Genomic DNA, 15824 nt, shown 5'->3' with positions numbered 1-15824 from the left:
CTAGAATTCTAGTATGAGAGAAAATACATCTCAAGTCCATTTCTTTGCAACTTGTTGTTGCCTGTGGCAGCTGCAGTTAACCCACTGGATTTCCTAGCAGCGTCAGGAAAGAGTCCATGCTGAGCGTACCCTGATCTTTCTCCAGACAATTACAACTTAAAGATCCCCAGAGCTTCCAAAACTTTCCTCACAGACAGAAAGCAATGAGTGAGGAAGCAACCCTTTAACACAGACAGAATAACTGGTACTAGCCAGATCTCTGTGTGCAACCCAAAGGCTCATGAATGCCGCTGTTACTACCACTACCAGGCTTTAGAAAGCCATTTTTATCCACCTCTATCATCTGGTCACACCCTGTGACCAAACCGATCCCATCACTAAGAGCTCTAAGCTTCTTCCTGGCAAATAACAGTAAGTTTCAAGTATCTTTATTTAGCACACCATAACTAGATAACAGCTGTATCATAAAGAAAAAAAAAAAGCATCCTCTGCTTTCTGCCCCAACATGGCAGCAGGAGTTTGTTAATGTATTGATTAGTGTTTCTTCTGCCCCAGAAAAGGATGCTGTAATATTAACCCTATTAGGCTCAAGCAGTGGAAAAACAAAAACAACAAAAAAAAAACAACAAAAAAAAACCACATACAAAAAAAAAAAAAAAAAGAAAAATTATTCATCAATCTTAATATTAATAGCTCCAAAATGTCTTCCTGTGCTGTAAAAGAAAGACTATCCTTATGTCAGAGTCTGTGACAGCCCTGAGCTGGTCTGACCAGAAATGAATGTATGTTAAGTGCACCTATGCACAAATACAAATAATGCCCAAAGAACTTTATAGGAGTCATACCTACAATTTTGTTCAGGACACAAACATTGCCTTGAACTACTGAAAATTTAGATGCTCCACCCCTATAGTGTAATCTAAAACACAGATTCAGGACTTCAAGTGTGCTTAAAAGCAAGGTGTAGAGAAATGTACCAGCCGCCTGCCTCTGCTGAGCAGGAAACTGCAGAGCCCTGCAATAAGAGACGCTAAATGCAGGGCTGAACCTTCCTCCCACCTTTCCCTAGTACTTCAGGCCTGGCAACAAGGTTGCAGTGAAGCATCTTTTCGTCTTGATCCACCTGCAATGCATAACCACGGGTTTCTTCTCGATAGAAACTTCCACAAAATGCAGTGACAGATCTGAAGGGGCTCGCTGTTTCCAAAAGATAAGTTTCAGAGGATGAAGAAATGTCACAGCACGTGACAGCCCAGGAGCCAACTCTCTCCTGAGAACATTCAAGACTGCAAGTTCTAGTGCTGTGCAGATGTCCTCACACTAGTTTTTGTTTATCACTGTGGACAAGAGCAGCAAGGGGTGTGATGCACTTGCTATCTATTTGCTGGAACCAGGGTATTGTGGAGAAGAGAACAGAAGGTTCTCGTGGCCAGAACGCAACAGGGAGGGAGGACATGCACAAAGGAGGAGGTGGTGCACTACAGAGATGGAAAGTGCAATGAGAAAAGTGGACGTTCTCCTTCTGGCTGTGGATCCTATTTTAAATACGGACCCTTTGGATGTAAAATGCACCAACAGGAGTGAAAATGAAACTCTGATTGTTCTAGACTGATGTGAACAAAGGTGGAAGTTGTTTCTTCATGGGCTCTGCATGAAAGGAGGTCAAAAAAGCATAGGTCTGCTTCTGCTTTTTAGCACAGCAGGACTGACAACATTACAAATGCTCAAATACATACTACTGTGAAGGGCCAAAATCATTGCAAAGTCTAATTGGAACCATTATGTCTGTGGTTATCACAGATTTACATCTTTTTTTTCAGTTTTGTTATTTTTGAACTTAATGCAGAAAATTTCACTAACATGACGATGAAATCTTTGAAGAGAAATATGTTTGTATTTATGCAACAAAAAAACCTCCTTTGCGATTTTAGTCCCTTCTAATAGTTTTCATCTAAAGCACAGGAAGAATTCCCACATTTTTCTGAAGTCCAAGATAAAAATCACTTCTCACAAAAGCTAATTCAGCTTTAGCTTGCAGGTATATTTCAAGAATGCCCTTCATTAGATAATTATTACTGCATATAGATCCTTTTTTATAGGACATACAGTTACTTTCAGTTTGGAAAATATTCTCATTTGATATATAATGCATATCCTGAAATGCTTATTTCTAAATGGAAGGGAGTCCCTCAAGGCATGCTGCTATCTTGTAACATTTAGAAGAATTTTTACACGAAGATACTGCAGACCATTGTCAAAAGGCACAGAGCACAAAAGAAATGCCAGGTTGGCAAGAGAACACTGCATCAGTCCTGCATGACCAGATACAACTGATGAAAGGATCAGACAGTGAAAATTTAATTTCCTGAGCAAAAATATGTTACAGTAGGTAAAATAAATGAAACAGTGTCAATAGGGCACATTAGTTATCTTACCTTGTGCAGCAGTAAAAAGGGACAGGCTCATCGAAATGGTTTTTTGCAGCCAAACGAAAGGAAGAAACCTACATCCACTGACTCCCTTCTCTCATGAAATACACTTGACCCACAAACCTCTTTGTCTTTTCTACCTTTTTTTTTTTTTTAATAATTTGTATTTGCTGCATGGCTGGCCACATCCACCTTTGTCATGTCTACAACAGTGATTTCAGTCTACTATGACTGAAGGAAGCCTCTTCTGAATTCAGAGCAATGCAACACACACTGACAAGTGCGCTAGGAAAACGTTTTGAGAAAACAGAAAAAAAGGAAGCCTGAGTCAGACACACATACCAAATACTCGCCTTTTTCTTCTTCAACAGCTTTAGAACTGAATAAATGTATAAATGTATTCTTCTGAGTAGAAAGACAGACAACGTAAAGGTGCAGGGGATGGAGAGCCTGGTGGTACAGGGAGCCAAAGGTTCAAACAAGTACAGTACAAACTGGGTCAAAACCTACTGAGGTAAACTCTTCCAACTGGGAGCTTTGCCTGAATCAGAATGACAGAACTGGCTCCCCTAGGTCAGCAAAACTCAACTGACCCACAGAAAATGAGAACCACAACTTCCAACATAAAGCAGAACACAAAATGTTGTATTTCCTTTCGAGCCCACTACTACACTGAAAATGGACAATGTTCACACCTGGGGAAAAAGCAACAGCAGTGCTACTGTTGTAATGTTGTAATGTACTGATTAACTCAATCGTACGTGCAGGAAGAAGAAGAACAGTGATATTGAATGACGTCCTGAGACACACGCCCAGCTCTGAACAGCACTGCCCAGTAGTCCATAATGCCATTGTGCTATGTAGCACGGGCTACATTTAGCCACCTTCTGCTAGTACAACTTGCAAGATGGTGTCCATCTCCTTAGGGGACAATTTTTAATCTTCTGACAATCATCAATGTGACTGCTTTATAAAACCCTACAATACATGCAAATAACATAATGAATAGAAATAATACATAAAGCTAACCCTAAATGAAGTAATGGAAGAGCGCTGACATTTGCCTCAAGTAGGTCAGGGCCTTTATTGTGACGTGAAAAATCAAAAAGCATATGGAAAACTACTCACATGAACTCTATAAAAAAAAAAGAAAAAAAGTGGTGAAAACCTGGTTAACAACTATAAAAGCCTTGCTAACACTCTACTAGCTTCCTTCCCAGTCAGTCATTTTGATGATGAGAACTCGTGTACCAGTTTTTCAAAATACACACACACACACAGCCAACACAACAAAACTACCACCCAGTGAATCAGATTTTACATATTGGTTACTGACCACATATCCATGATGTATTTCCAGTACAGTGGACTGCCCCATGTTGTTGTTAACACAAGCTATAACTGCATCATCTCAGAAAGGACTGGAGGAATGAACATGCCTAACTGCAATGTCTCGATAAACTATGTTAGCACATGCAGTAGGAGCTATCCACTTCCAAAGTTAATAGAGTCTCTGTTAAAATACTAACCTAGTTCGTTCAGCAGATGACAAGAAATTACTTTCATACATTTACTAGGGAAAAAAAAAAGCTGGGGGGAAAAAAAAAATAAGGGCTAAATAAATGGACACACAAAAACACCGTTCACAATGGAGAGTTCAGCTGACAGTCCCCTAGAGATTCTGAACCCAAATTCTTTCCTTGTATCTACGTGATATGGCTCAGTTTTGGTATACTGCCTTCTCTCTCTACTGATGACCTTGATGCAGCACTCTTTTTCTGTTGAAGAAACCACTGACATACACGCTTACCACAGTGACAACTTCACTGGGATTTAGACTTCTACTTAAACATTAAGTGAATGCTTGATCTCTTTGATGAGGGGATTTTAGCAGGAGGGAAAAGCAGAGATCATGGGCTATGGAGACTGAATATTCATTGTGCAGATAACAGAAATGTTCTTTATGAGACTAGAATTTCACTCCTGCACGATGCGTACAAACCCCACTGCATGCAGACATTGAAGCAGGAATTACAGGTTGAAGATCAGAAAAACAATCCAACGCTCAACCTCCTTACTTTCATGCATTTAAGATTCCAAATACAAAGCTAAAGGTGATTAAAAGCAAAACAACACAGAATCCAGACAAAAGAATCCTAGGAAAACATGAATTACCCATACTGACTGAGTTTTGGTGACCAAACTGGGATAGCAGACATCTCAGCTGATATTACATGTGACAGATTAAAGGGTTAGTTAGCATCACCACCTTTTCTTCTTCAATATGGATGTACTTAACATATCCTGTCAGTTACGTCTGTGCATATGGGGCTACCTCATCCATGCACTGCAGTTGGTTTGCAGATGGGGAGTTACTGCTGGGGAATGCCTTATCTTTCCACATGAAGCTGAAGGAGGTATCTCCATTTTCTGATTTCCCCTTGCTTTAGATTCATGTCTCATCCCTCCTCTGGCAGCCGTGTGCTGTTCAAGAGACCCTTACCTTCCTCCAGAGCTCCAGTCTGCTCAGAAGCTGGCGATGGAGGTGGGGAAGGAGGCAGGTTGGCTGACTCTTCGACTGCTGGAAATCAAACAATGGAAACAAGATACAGCAATTAATTCCCAGGAGACCAATGCTTGATGCAGGCTGCAGTCAGCCTGCGCTGCCCAGCTGAGAGAACTAGCGGATGGGGACCTGCATGCCAGGGATCTGCAGGAGAACCTTTCAGAACTCTGGGTTGTAAAGCTATATTAAAAAGATTTGGTTTCTTAGATGGAATGCATTATTTTCAAAATTCTAGTCAAAGAGTACCATACAAAAAATGAAGTATGAAATTATCTGTCAGATCAGGCACTTAGCCCTCAGTCACTCAAGGCAACAACAATAAAGCATCCGCGGAGGAGAGATTTTACGAATTCAGGCTAACTGTAACAGCGAGAAACTGGCATCCAATCTTCTCAGTTTACCTTGAGTATGTGAACACAAAACACTTTACAACCATCTTTTTATTTTGCTTCTACTGAGTTCAAAGTTAATTACAGAATGTATGCAAATACTCTTTGTCTTAATACAAAAGACATCAGCACAGAGAACTTATGTCAGCTATGACCTGTTAACAATTGAGCTGAGTGAGATGCTGTGAAATCAAAGCTTCACTTAGGTTATGTTTCAATTCATTTCCAGTCACGAGTCTGCATGCTGAAACCAGATGATGTTTTTTCATTAATTTCAATAGAAGTATGATAAAATCCTGAACAAGCTGCTGCTTAAATGAATTCAACATAATTTCTGCATCTGATTTCATACTAATCATTTTGAGATTCATTTTTTTTTTTAAACCAAAGCCTCCATTGTGACTTGAGCCACATTTTGAAGGAGAAGAAGAAAAGAAGAAAAAAGTAACGATTCCGTTAACAGATCTGTGTTATATAAACGGCAAGTCCCAACAACCAGCTCTCAGTTCATGACTCCTTACAAGGATAGAAGGGTCACTTTCAAAGCCCCAGAAGAATTTTCCTGGCCTTCTTTCCCCTGAGGCCAATGTAGTTTGGAAGAAAGCCCTATGTGAGTTGCCCGTCAGATTTGCTTGTCCAGGGACAGAGTATTTCTATCTTCACTACAGGCCCTTTGTAGCTGAATTTATGTAATACTGATTGATCACAGGAACTGTAACACCAGTATGTGCTAACTGAGGAAGCACTCCTTAGCATGTTTGAAGTGTTCTACCTCACCTCATGTAACTGAATACTCGTTTTGACTCACAAAGGCCCCAGTGAAGCATTGTGTCCTTAAATATGTATGAAGTGTTTTGTGGAATCGGGGTCTTTCAGGTAATATTCACTCTCTGCAAATAAGGGAGTTACTGAGGCACACATCTCTCTGCTGAACCTGCAGCTCAAAATTAATCCAATGAAGCAAAACACCTAGGGATCAAATTTACAACTAATTCTTTTAATTACTCATTGACTTTAATTCATTCCTAGGCAGGGTCCAGCCACTGTACCAAGTGGAATGCCTGTGGGAAAAATACCATGAAGTGTTATTTTGATTTGATCACAACATACACACTCTCAGCAAGACTAATCCTGGGGACAGGCTTGTAAGACATTCATCACTTCAGGACAGCATTTGGTCTTTCTCTGGTGTTTGTGTACATGCTCTGGGCAACTGTGGAAGTTTTCTGGCAGTGAGGAAGCACTGTACCCACAAATGGCTGTATAGTTACCTCAATATACATACAGCTGCATTTCGGACAACCCCCAGTCTGGAGCACTGCACTTGCTTCCACCTGGTGTCCCTCCGTCTGCCTCACACTCACGACTGCTGTCTCCTCTCCCACTCCCACCCTGGGTCCCCTATTCCTCTCTGTGTCTTGCCAAGAAGCTCATCTTCCATATTCTGGAGTAGCTGCCGTCAACCAATAAAATCTCATTCTTTTTATATGCCCCTCACCTAATCTTTGTCTCTTCAGACATGAAGCTTCCTCTCCAACAGCTGAACATAAAGGGCTCTCGGTGCTGCTTGGTCCACCACACAAAACCACCTCCACCAACTCTAGTCACAGCTGCACTGCTCAACAGATAGGTGGAAAGATGCTCTTGTGGGCACAGTGAATGAGACTGCCAAAGAGGAATGAAGAACTGAGGCAGTAAGGGTGACAGTATCGCATGGTGCCGCAGCTCACCCATGACTATGACCTACATGAATACACACTGTGCTGTTGAATACAAACTGTTTGGGTTTCTTTTTAATATATGTATATATAATGTTTGCAGATGCAAGGATACTCTGAGCATTCTTCATCTTGTTTTACCTATAGGTAGTGGTCCAGGCTGATCTTTGTGCTGGGCTTCTTTTTCCTGTTCACCTTTCAGGACTGCTACAGCTTCAGCTGTTACTACTTGCACTATCCTTGCAGACACTTCTTCTGTGGCAGCAGGAAAAAAGAGGAAAAAAAAAAAAAAAAACACAAAGAAAAGCACAATAATGAGAAGGATTTCTCAAAAATTGTAAAGATTAAACAGCATATTAAAAAATGGAGACTGACTTAAAGCATTTTCTAGAAGGTAATCTTTTCCTGAAATAAAAGCAAATCATTAAAAATGAAATAGAAGGACAAGATATTCAAAAGACCTCCGTGGAAAATGCTGAGTGTTTATAAAGACCAGGATTCCAGCCTTTGCAGAAAGATACACAAAGCAGCACTATGAAACGTTCTTTCTTTGGTCTGTTAGGGACAATGTGCAACAACAGCAACATTTTACAATGATCATTTATAAAATGTCTTGCAAATTTTATTTTTTTTTTCCTTATATACTGTTTTGCAAGCCATGGTAGCACAATCACTTCAGTAACTGGATTTCATGACGTTTTATGTATGGAGTTAGCTGTATTCTTACTTGTACTTCAGATGTTTCCACTCCATCAGCACACAGTTAATATGCATTAAAGGCACTTACACATCTAAGGATATGCTAATGAGGGACTTGAAATAGAAGAGACAAATATTTCAATATGATTTAAACGTGTATTTTGGGCTCCTCATCCCTTTTAAGAATGCAACATGAAGTTTTAATTAACCAGTAGCGCTGAATACCACACAAGTGGACTGCAGAAGATAACATCCATGGTGCAGGACGGACTCGCAGGCCCTGGTCTGGGATACTGGTTTGCTCCCAGCTGCTGCTGGTGCTCGGGCAAGGAAGAGGAGCACCAGGAGAGTCGCTGGGGCTGCAGCATGCTCCATAGAGGTGGGTGCCCCACAGTCTGCGCTTTGCTTTCCCCATGACCAGCACTGTGCAGTGTGTCCAGTGGAAGCCTCCATCGCGAGGATTCCAGCGAGGAATCGCTCAGCACTGCTCCACCCCACTGCAGATGGAACGTTGTGCACTCGCAGAGCCCCCATTAAACACCATCCCTGGGAGCAGAAATAAAAGCTCTCTGCTCATCCATTACCGCTCCCTCCAGGCAAGGGAAGGGGAATTATATTTAAATCAATGCCCTACTTGCAACTTTACGGCAACCACCCTAACAAGAGAGCTAACAAGGGATGCTGTCCATTAGATTAATAGTGGCTTCATCTCACTCTGGCAGAATTGCACAGTGTTTTTAACGCAAAGTTATTTTTCTTCATTTGTGCTTCAGAAAAACCAACTTTTTTCCCCAAGAAACATAGATGCAAGTTACTCCACTTTCACGGTCATGCTCATCTAAAAACAAAACGCTCCGTTAATCTCCCTTTTGAACAAACTGAGTATGTAATGAGATATTAAAAAAACAACCCACTGGCAAAGATCCTTCATAATTGTTGGTATTTATATCCTACCATTCACTTCCCTCTTGACTGGTTGCCAGGAGGGCAGGGACTACAACACAGCATCATTGGCTGCAGCCAATACCAAGAGCTGATGGATGAATGTGTCAGAACCACCACCAAGCAATGAAAAATAAGCTGATTTTTAAAAACTGCTCATCCAAGAATGGATGAGGAAAACCAAGGATAAACTGACTAGATAAATGATCGAGGAGAAATCAGACCTGAAATCAGAAGACGTTTTGCATGATGCTTTGGCAGTCTTCCCCACAGAAGGAAAAACTTCATCTGGCTTTGAGATGGAGATCAATATATTTATGAAAGAAACTACGTGATACAGATTCCTGTATCAGCAGGAGGCCAGGTGTGGCAGCTCTGCTTCTCTGTCCCTCTAGTCAACAACACGCCCTCAGTGCATTATGTGAAACTCCACTTTGTTATGTAAATGAGACCAAGCCCCATAAGCAACTCATGCATGTGGCTCCAGTCATATGGACCAAAGAGCAACGCTGATTAAAAACCCATCAGTCTTCCCAGTCGCATTTTAGGCTCCTGTATCTCATTTTGGAGTTTTTCCCACTTCCACGCTTGCTGGATGCTGGATGTGTTCCTCTGTACCCCACAGTGAGGAACAGGGAAGAGATGATGCTTCACAAACCCTCCCAGATGGTTACATGGTGTGCAGCAGTGGACTGGACACAAACAGTGCCTGGAAATCCTTACAGGTCCTGACAATTCCCTGTGCTGTGAGGCACACACAGGCTGCACAACAGTACAGGAAACAAGTAGGAAGATGAATTCTCCAGACTGGCATTCCCTCTCTCCAGAGACACGTGGAGAGAGGTTCCACACTGCACCTCACAGCCCGAGCTGCAGCACCTTGCATGGCAGGACAAGGAATGCAGGTAGGAAGTCAGTCTTTCTTGCAAAAAGCAACCTTCAACACGCAGCGTTTTCGTGCTCAGATTCTGTTCATTTGAGAATATGGAGGAACACTGCCCTGACAGCTCTGATAAGCATGGAGAAGGACACAGAGCTTTGCAGGGAACACTGTGGCTCTGGAAGACCCCGTGCTGATGACACCGCACTCATGCAATGTGACCCTTCTGTCCAAACTTCCACACCAACCTATAAACCATGACACCAACAGAAGTAACACCATCAAGTCTGCACTGATACAATTGGGAAGACTTCAGAAAATCAATTTTTAAGCTTATTTGCACAAGAAAATTACAAGAAAAGGCTTCAATTAATTTTTCAGAAACAGAATATTGAAACTTTTACCATATTGAGTAGCTTGGAGTATATCCAGAGGAAACCCACTTAGTCTCTGCCACCCAAACTACCACAAGCTTCTTCCCAGCAAGGTAGGACAAATCTATACAACAAATGATTTTGTTTGTTACAAGTTTATACTTGTTTACACACAGCCTGATTCTGGGGTGCAGATGGGCTCTCCAAGGCTGTAAAGACAGCTTCTGCCCCCTCAGCTCTCTTCCTGATTTAATTTGCCTGGGACACACATTATGCTGAACAGGGAGATGCAGCTGGAGGTAAAACGGTGCCTCCTGAAAAATGGTAATTTCAGACTATGAAAATACATAAATAAAAATGTCCTCAGGGTTGTTATCCTTTTTTTCTATTTTAAAATCAAGAAAGGCTCACTTTGAGCACTCTGTTGATGGATATTTTGGGTGACACAGGAGGCACAGGCAGTTCACCAGAACAGCAGTGTTTTTGCTATACATGACTGCTGCAAAAGGACAGACATTTTTGTACTAATGGACACTATAAATAGCAGATCCAATGGGTAAGTCAAATCCTCACAGGGCAGCTATTGAGACTCTTCATAGTTTCCTTATGGTTCAGTTAAAGTTCAAGGAAGCCTAATGATAAAGAACAAAAAAAAGGAGAGTTAGCCAGCCTGGATGCCAGGCAAATTCTTCACAGCTTAAAAGCTTTGCAGAGAGCTTTCATTGTAATGCTTTATTTTCTCTCTCTTTAGCCAGGTAGACACCCCTTGCCCCTACTTTGTCCCTTCAAGAACAGCACTAACAAATGACAACAACAAATGCATATTTCTTAAAGGCAACACAGACCTTGGCTTCACATAAAACTCCAGCACAACAGAAGGCCAAAAGTGGGGCTGATTCTTTTTACCAAAAGGCCAGCTGCTTATGGGACACAGTCTGGCTGCAGGGAGCATGGTACCAAAAGTCCAGGTGGCCCTCAGATATGATTTCCATTGTGAGAAGAGACGTCGCAAACCGTGCTCAGCATGAGCTCTTCAAGCAGGGCAGGCCGAGCTGAGAGACCAGGAGCTAAAAGGCACAGGGGTGGCACTTGTACCGCTCTCCTACGAGCTGTCACTTCAGCCCATGCTCGTGTTTGTCTGGCAACTACCCGTGCTGTGGCCATTCTCTGGCAGGGATGAGAGGATCATGCTATGCTGAGAGAGCGTACATCGATCTTGTCTGCTGTGTTAACTTAAGCCAAAACTAAAACTCAAGCCAGAGAGCACCTTCTGCTCCTGGCCTTAGAAACAAGCACAATTATTCCCCTAGGTGTGACAAAGCCCAGCCCCTAGCGCACCAAAGCGGGACATCTGGAGCTTCCTTTCCCCACAAACAACTCAGAGACACAGGGTCTGTAAAAGCACGGTTAGGGACCAGAGGATGGCTCCAGCAGAGCCAAAGATCTGGGATCAGAGCTTGTGGAAGGCCAAGATGTCATTTCAAAGCCCTCCTTCATTTCTTATCGATACTGCTGCAGCTGTCAATGGATTGCAGATGCCTCCACTGCCACCTGAATCCATTTCCTACATCATTTTCATTTCCCAGGAAGCCTTTCCAGCCCATTAAGTTTTTTAACCAGCCCCAGCAACAGATGTACAGATGGTCACAGAAGTCTTTTAAAAATGCCTGAGCTTTCACCAAACGTTTCTGGAAAACTGTTAGAAACATCTGAGAGCTGTAATGGCAAGAGCTGAAATTAGATCTGTGACAGATCTCCGCAGCAATGCGTGGTGTGTCTGTTCCCTTCGTGCCCTTTGTAACTGTTCTCCTTCAGCCTTGGCCACTTTCTCTTCTCCCAACCTACCATAACCTTGGGCACAATCTGTTGAGGAAATGAGTGTGCTGTGAACATGACAGCCTATGTGACACTGCAGCGATAGCTGCCTCCGACAGCTCCCACCCAGCAGGACCTTCTCTCCACCTCCCTCATTCCCCCGTGCAATCTGAGGACTGGTTTTAGCATCTTCCTGCTCTGCAGGTGGGTGCCCTGATATTGCCACAATTCCACCTTCCCAGTTAAGAGCAGCACCACTGCTTGCTCTTTTGAGCAGCAGCTTTATCTTACACCACTACAGGGGCAGCAGAGTTTGTCATAGCCATGGAGGAAGCCATCTGGTCTCTGCAAAGCAAAGGTTGTTTAGGGCATAAACAAAGTTTAACATGCTGGAACCAGGCAGCACAACAAATGCTCCAGGAGAAAAGCAAAGGAAAGGGATGACAGGAAGGAGAGACAGAGAAGAAGAGACTGAAAATTGTGTCAAAACTGCACACGCATTCACAACGTTACCCCACAGACCCCATCGTGAAAATTAACAGCGAGCTTGTTCAAAGCAAAAGGTAATTAATGCTCATAGAGAACTGAGGCTAAAACAGGGATAAAGAAAGATGCAAACAGATGGAAAGGATAAAATAATACATTTCATTAATTTTGCTACATTTTAGGAATGGAACACAGGCAGGGCACAGCAAAAGGATTAGCTGCATGTATGCTTGCAGAATTGGGAAAACAAAGCAATTTCAGTCAAAATGTGCCTGTCAGAATCCTCAGCAGGGTGCAGAGCAGTTTCCAAGGTAACCAGCACTAATTGTTGGCACAGCAAATCCAGTCAACAACAAAAGCAAGGAGGAACCTGTGCTGCTGTGCAAGGCAAAGCAGCCCAAACATATTTCTGCAGAAAGGGAAGACACAAAGTAGCCCTTTGCTATCTTTGACCATTTGAAAAGCAGGCAGCACCAATGGATTTCTCACCCTCCTCTCTCAGGTACTGCAATTCTGAGTGCAGCTGGACTATAAACAAAATAGCTATTGGATTTGCTGAGAGGCATTCAACAGCAGCTCCAGGGAGGGCCCCGACCTCCCACTCAGCAGCCCCAGAAGCAGCTGGGACTGATGAAGCAGGGCAACAGAAGCAGGGCAGCACCTGCTGATGCTTCTGATGGAAAAAGGAAGGCACACCTTGGGCTTCATCATGGGGATTAATAACAACTCTAAATCCTGCCTTCTGTGCTCGGATTAAAAGAGAAACACGCAGCAGCAATCAAAACAGTATGAATAAGTCATATAAAGCACAAATAATGGAAAAAAAGCAGTAACACAGCTTTGCAAAATTCAAATATTTGCTGTCAAACGACTTCAGTGAGTGCAAATATTTTGCTGTAAGTAGGTCCTTGATCTGGATGTTGGCAAAATCAACAGTAATTGGCAGGAGGCATGAAGGGAAATAATGGGACCATCAGCTTTTAAATTAAACGAAACCACAACACAACTGACAAGCATCGCTTCCCCAATAAACTCATTGACTGTAAGCCGCTGTAGCATCAATGAGGATGAGACAGATGAATTTAGTCAGCAGAACTCACCAGCCAGCCAGTTGAACGGGTCAGGAGAGGCACGTGTGTCATGGAAAGAGAAACCTTTAGTGGTACAACACACTGAACCACAAAGGTACGGATGCTCAGACTGCCTTTGGAGAAAGGTGCACCACAGAGACCAGGTGAAAAGAGGTGGCACAGGAGAGGAGCTTGGCTGGGTACATCACCTCTCTGCTGCCCTGGCTGTGTCTTCCTGGCCATCTTTTCAGCTAGAGTTGAACATAATCCACATCTCTAAGGCACGCAAATGGCAAATTTGTGCCATGAGTCAGGATAACCCTGAAAGCTGCACTAAGTGGTCCTCCAGCTCCAACCACACGCACATCAGGCAGAGCCCTTTCACCATGTCATGCTGTCTGAGCGCTGTAAAAAAGCACCAAGGGATCCCTTCCTGCACAGACAAACCCCTTAAATATGGAAGGTGTTTAAAGAGGAGTCACACAAATGGCAGTTCAATAAAGCAATGCTTTAAAAACAAGCCCAGGTTACTACAAATACTTGTTCCCCGTGCATTCCCTGAGCAGTATCTCCTTCGGTTTACTGTCACGAAGAAAACATTTACTGCCATCAGCACTTCCCAGCCAAGCCAAAGGTGGGAAAAGTGAATGGCTTCTGTTCTGACACATCAGCTATGCAATTACAGCTGACGTGCAATACCAAAGCAGCCAATGCAAGACCCTCAGCCAGGGCATTGCAGTGAGGCCTCATCGCTTTTCCCAGGACTTGGCATCACCCAAAAAGCAGCACTGGACATAAATACCAGCTATATTTATTTTTCACTAAAAATGAACCCTTTAGAACTCGTGCAGGAAGAAACCACTGCAGGTTCAAAACAAAGAACCAGATACTTATAATCCTTTGAGTGTGAGTAAATACACATAAAGGTAAATAGTTTTTAAATCAATGTTTGTTTTGGACTTCAGTACATGCTGACGTTTTAAATCAGCACACTTTTAAGAGCTGATTTGCTTTTAACATAAATGGGAGAACAACTCACAGAAGTCAGTGCACAGCTACTTAGAGCAGGAGGTCATGTCTCCTATAGTTCGTTTTTAGCTTCTTTTTAAAGTATTAAAACATTAATTAAATTTTTAATTAATTTTAATTTTTTAATTAATTAAAACATTGCTTTTACAATGTTTTCTGCAATCTTTAAAATAGAAGAGCAAACAAACACCAACAAAGTATGAGCACTGCTGAAGATTAAAATAACAAGTCCTGCACGAGCTGAGTAGAATTTCCAATTTTGCCTGGTCTATTGTGACTGAAGACCACTCTGTCAATGCAACAGTTCTGATTCATGCCATTAGGGGAACTGATAACACACAGAACACAGCGACATGGTGCCCTTTTCACCCTAGGGTTCATGCTGCTGGTCACCTCCTGGTAACCAGCCAGCCCTGCCATGCTCACATGCTTGTGTGCTCACAGGTGAATGTGTGCAATGCTTCCTCCAAGCAGGCATCTCCAACCCATCACCACTCACATCTTCTCCTGTCCTCTGCCTGCGCACCCTTGGAAGCTACGCACCAATCACTACACAAAGGGATGAGGAAAGAGAAACGTGCACCTACTCCTACACACAGGAGGTGCACAGATACACACAGGAGGAGCACAGATACACACAGGAGGAGCACAGATACACACAGGAGGAGCACAGATACACACAGGAGGTGCACAGATACACAGGAACGCACGCATTCAGTGCACCTTCTGAACTAACTTCTACTTTTTCTGTCTTTGGGTGCCCAGAACGTGCACATCCCTGGCTGTGGTGCTGTGGGGACAGCTGAGAGCAGGCTCCAGGTCACTGCAGCCACTGGAGATGTCTGTGTGCAGAGAAAGAGCCCAAGTGCACAGAAAAGGAGTGATGGCTGTGGAAATTCCAGGCCAGAGAGGGGCAGCATGGGGTGGTTGGGATAAAACCGGGAATACAAAGAGAGAATGGGGGAATAAAATGCCAGAGGCAATGTTAGTGAGAAAAGAGGGTGAGTGAGAAAAAGAAAGAGCTCGAAGAGCAGTTGTTTGGAAGGACTATATATTTATTCTGAAACAGAAAGCCTGGCAGCAAAAGGAAGAGAAAGCAGCAAAGGATCAGCTGCCTTCACAGCTCACCAACAAACTGCACAAATTGCACTGCCCTGGATTTGGCAGAAACCCTTGATTTGGGGTGAAAGACAACAGCCCCAGCTGAAGTTGCTCCCTACTCTCGAAAACAGAGAGGAAAGCAGCTCTGCTAAGTCAGGACTGCGGCACCCATACAGCACCAGTACTTCTGCACCTCTGTGCTATGCCTCTAACCTGCCAGCTGCACAGTGGCATGGAAGGAGGCTGCAAAGAAGTAACTGCTGCAGGCTGCACAGGTTGCTGGGAGCTGTGCCAAATGGGCTGTGTGCTGCTGTAAGTTGTTCTCA

The 15824-nt window shown here is 43.1% G+C and overlaps 1 protein-coding gene across 33 annotated transcripts in view; it reads right to left on the bottom strand.

The window, feature by feature from the left end:
* MAP2 (microtubule associated protein 2) overlaps window positions 1-15824 on the bottom strand; it is a 112207-nt gene that overhangs the window by 37291 nt on the left and 59092 nt on the right. For 22 of the 33 annotated variants that reach the window (XM_052676159.1, XM_052676152.1, XM_052676162.1 and 19 more), the window contains 2 exons: window positions 7244-7357; window positions 4933-5010 (listed from right to left, as the gene is read on the bottom strand). In XM_052676159.1, coding sequence (XP_052532119.1) covers window positions 4933-5010; window positions 7244-7357 — 192 coding nt within the window. The remainder of the gene's footprint in view (window positions 1-4932; window positions 5011-7243; window positions 7358-15824) is intronic. The other 11 variants (XM_052676156.1, XM_052676187.1, XM_052676186.1 and 8 more) reach the window with 2 other exon arrangements.

Source organism: Tympanuchus pallidicinctus, unplaced genomic scaffold, assembly GCF_026119805.1.
Source record: "Tympanuchus pallidicinctus isolate F22 unplaced genomic scaffold, pur_lepc_1.0 scaffold15, whole genome shotgun sequence".
In the NCBI taxonomy this organism is placed as follows: domain Eukaryota; kingdom Metazoa; phylum Chordata; class Aves; order Galliformes; family Phasianidae; genus Tympanuchus; species Tympanuchus pallidicinctus.
This window is presented reverse-complemented; position numbering and strand designations above follow the sequence as displayed.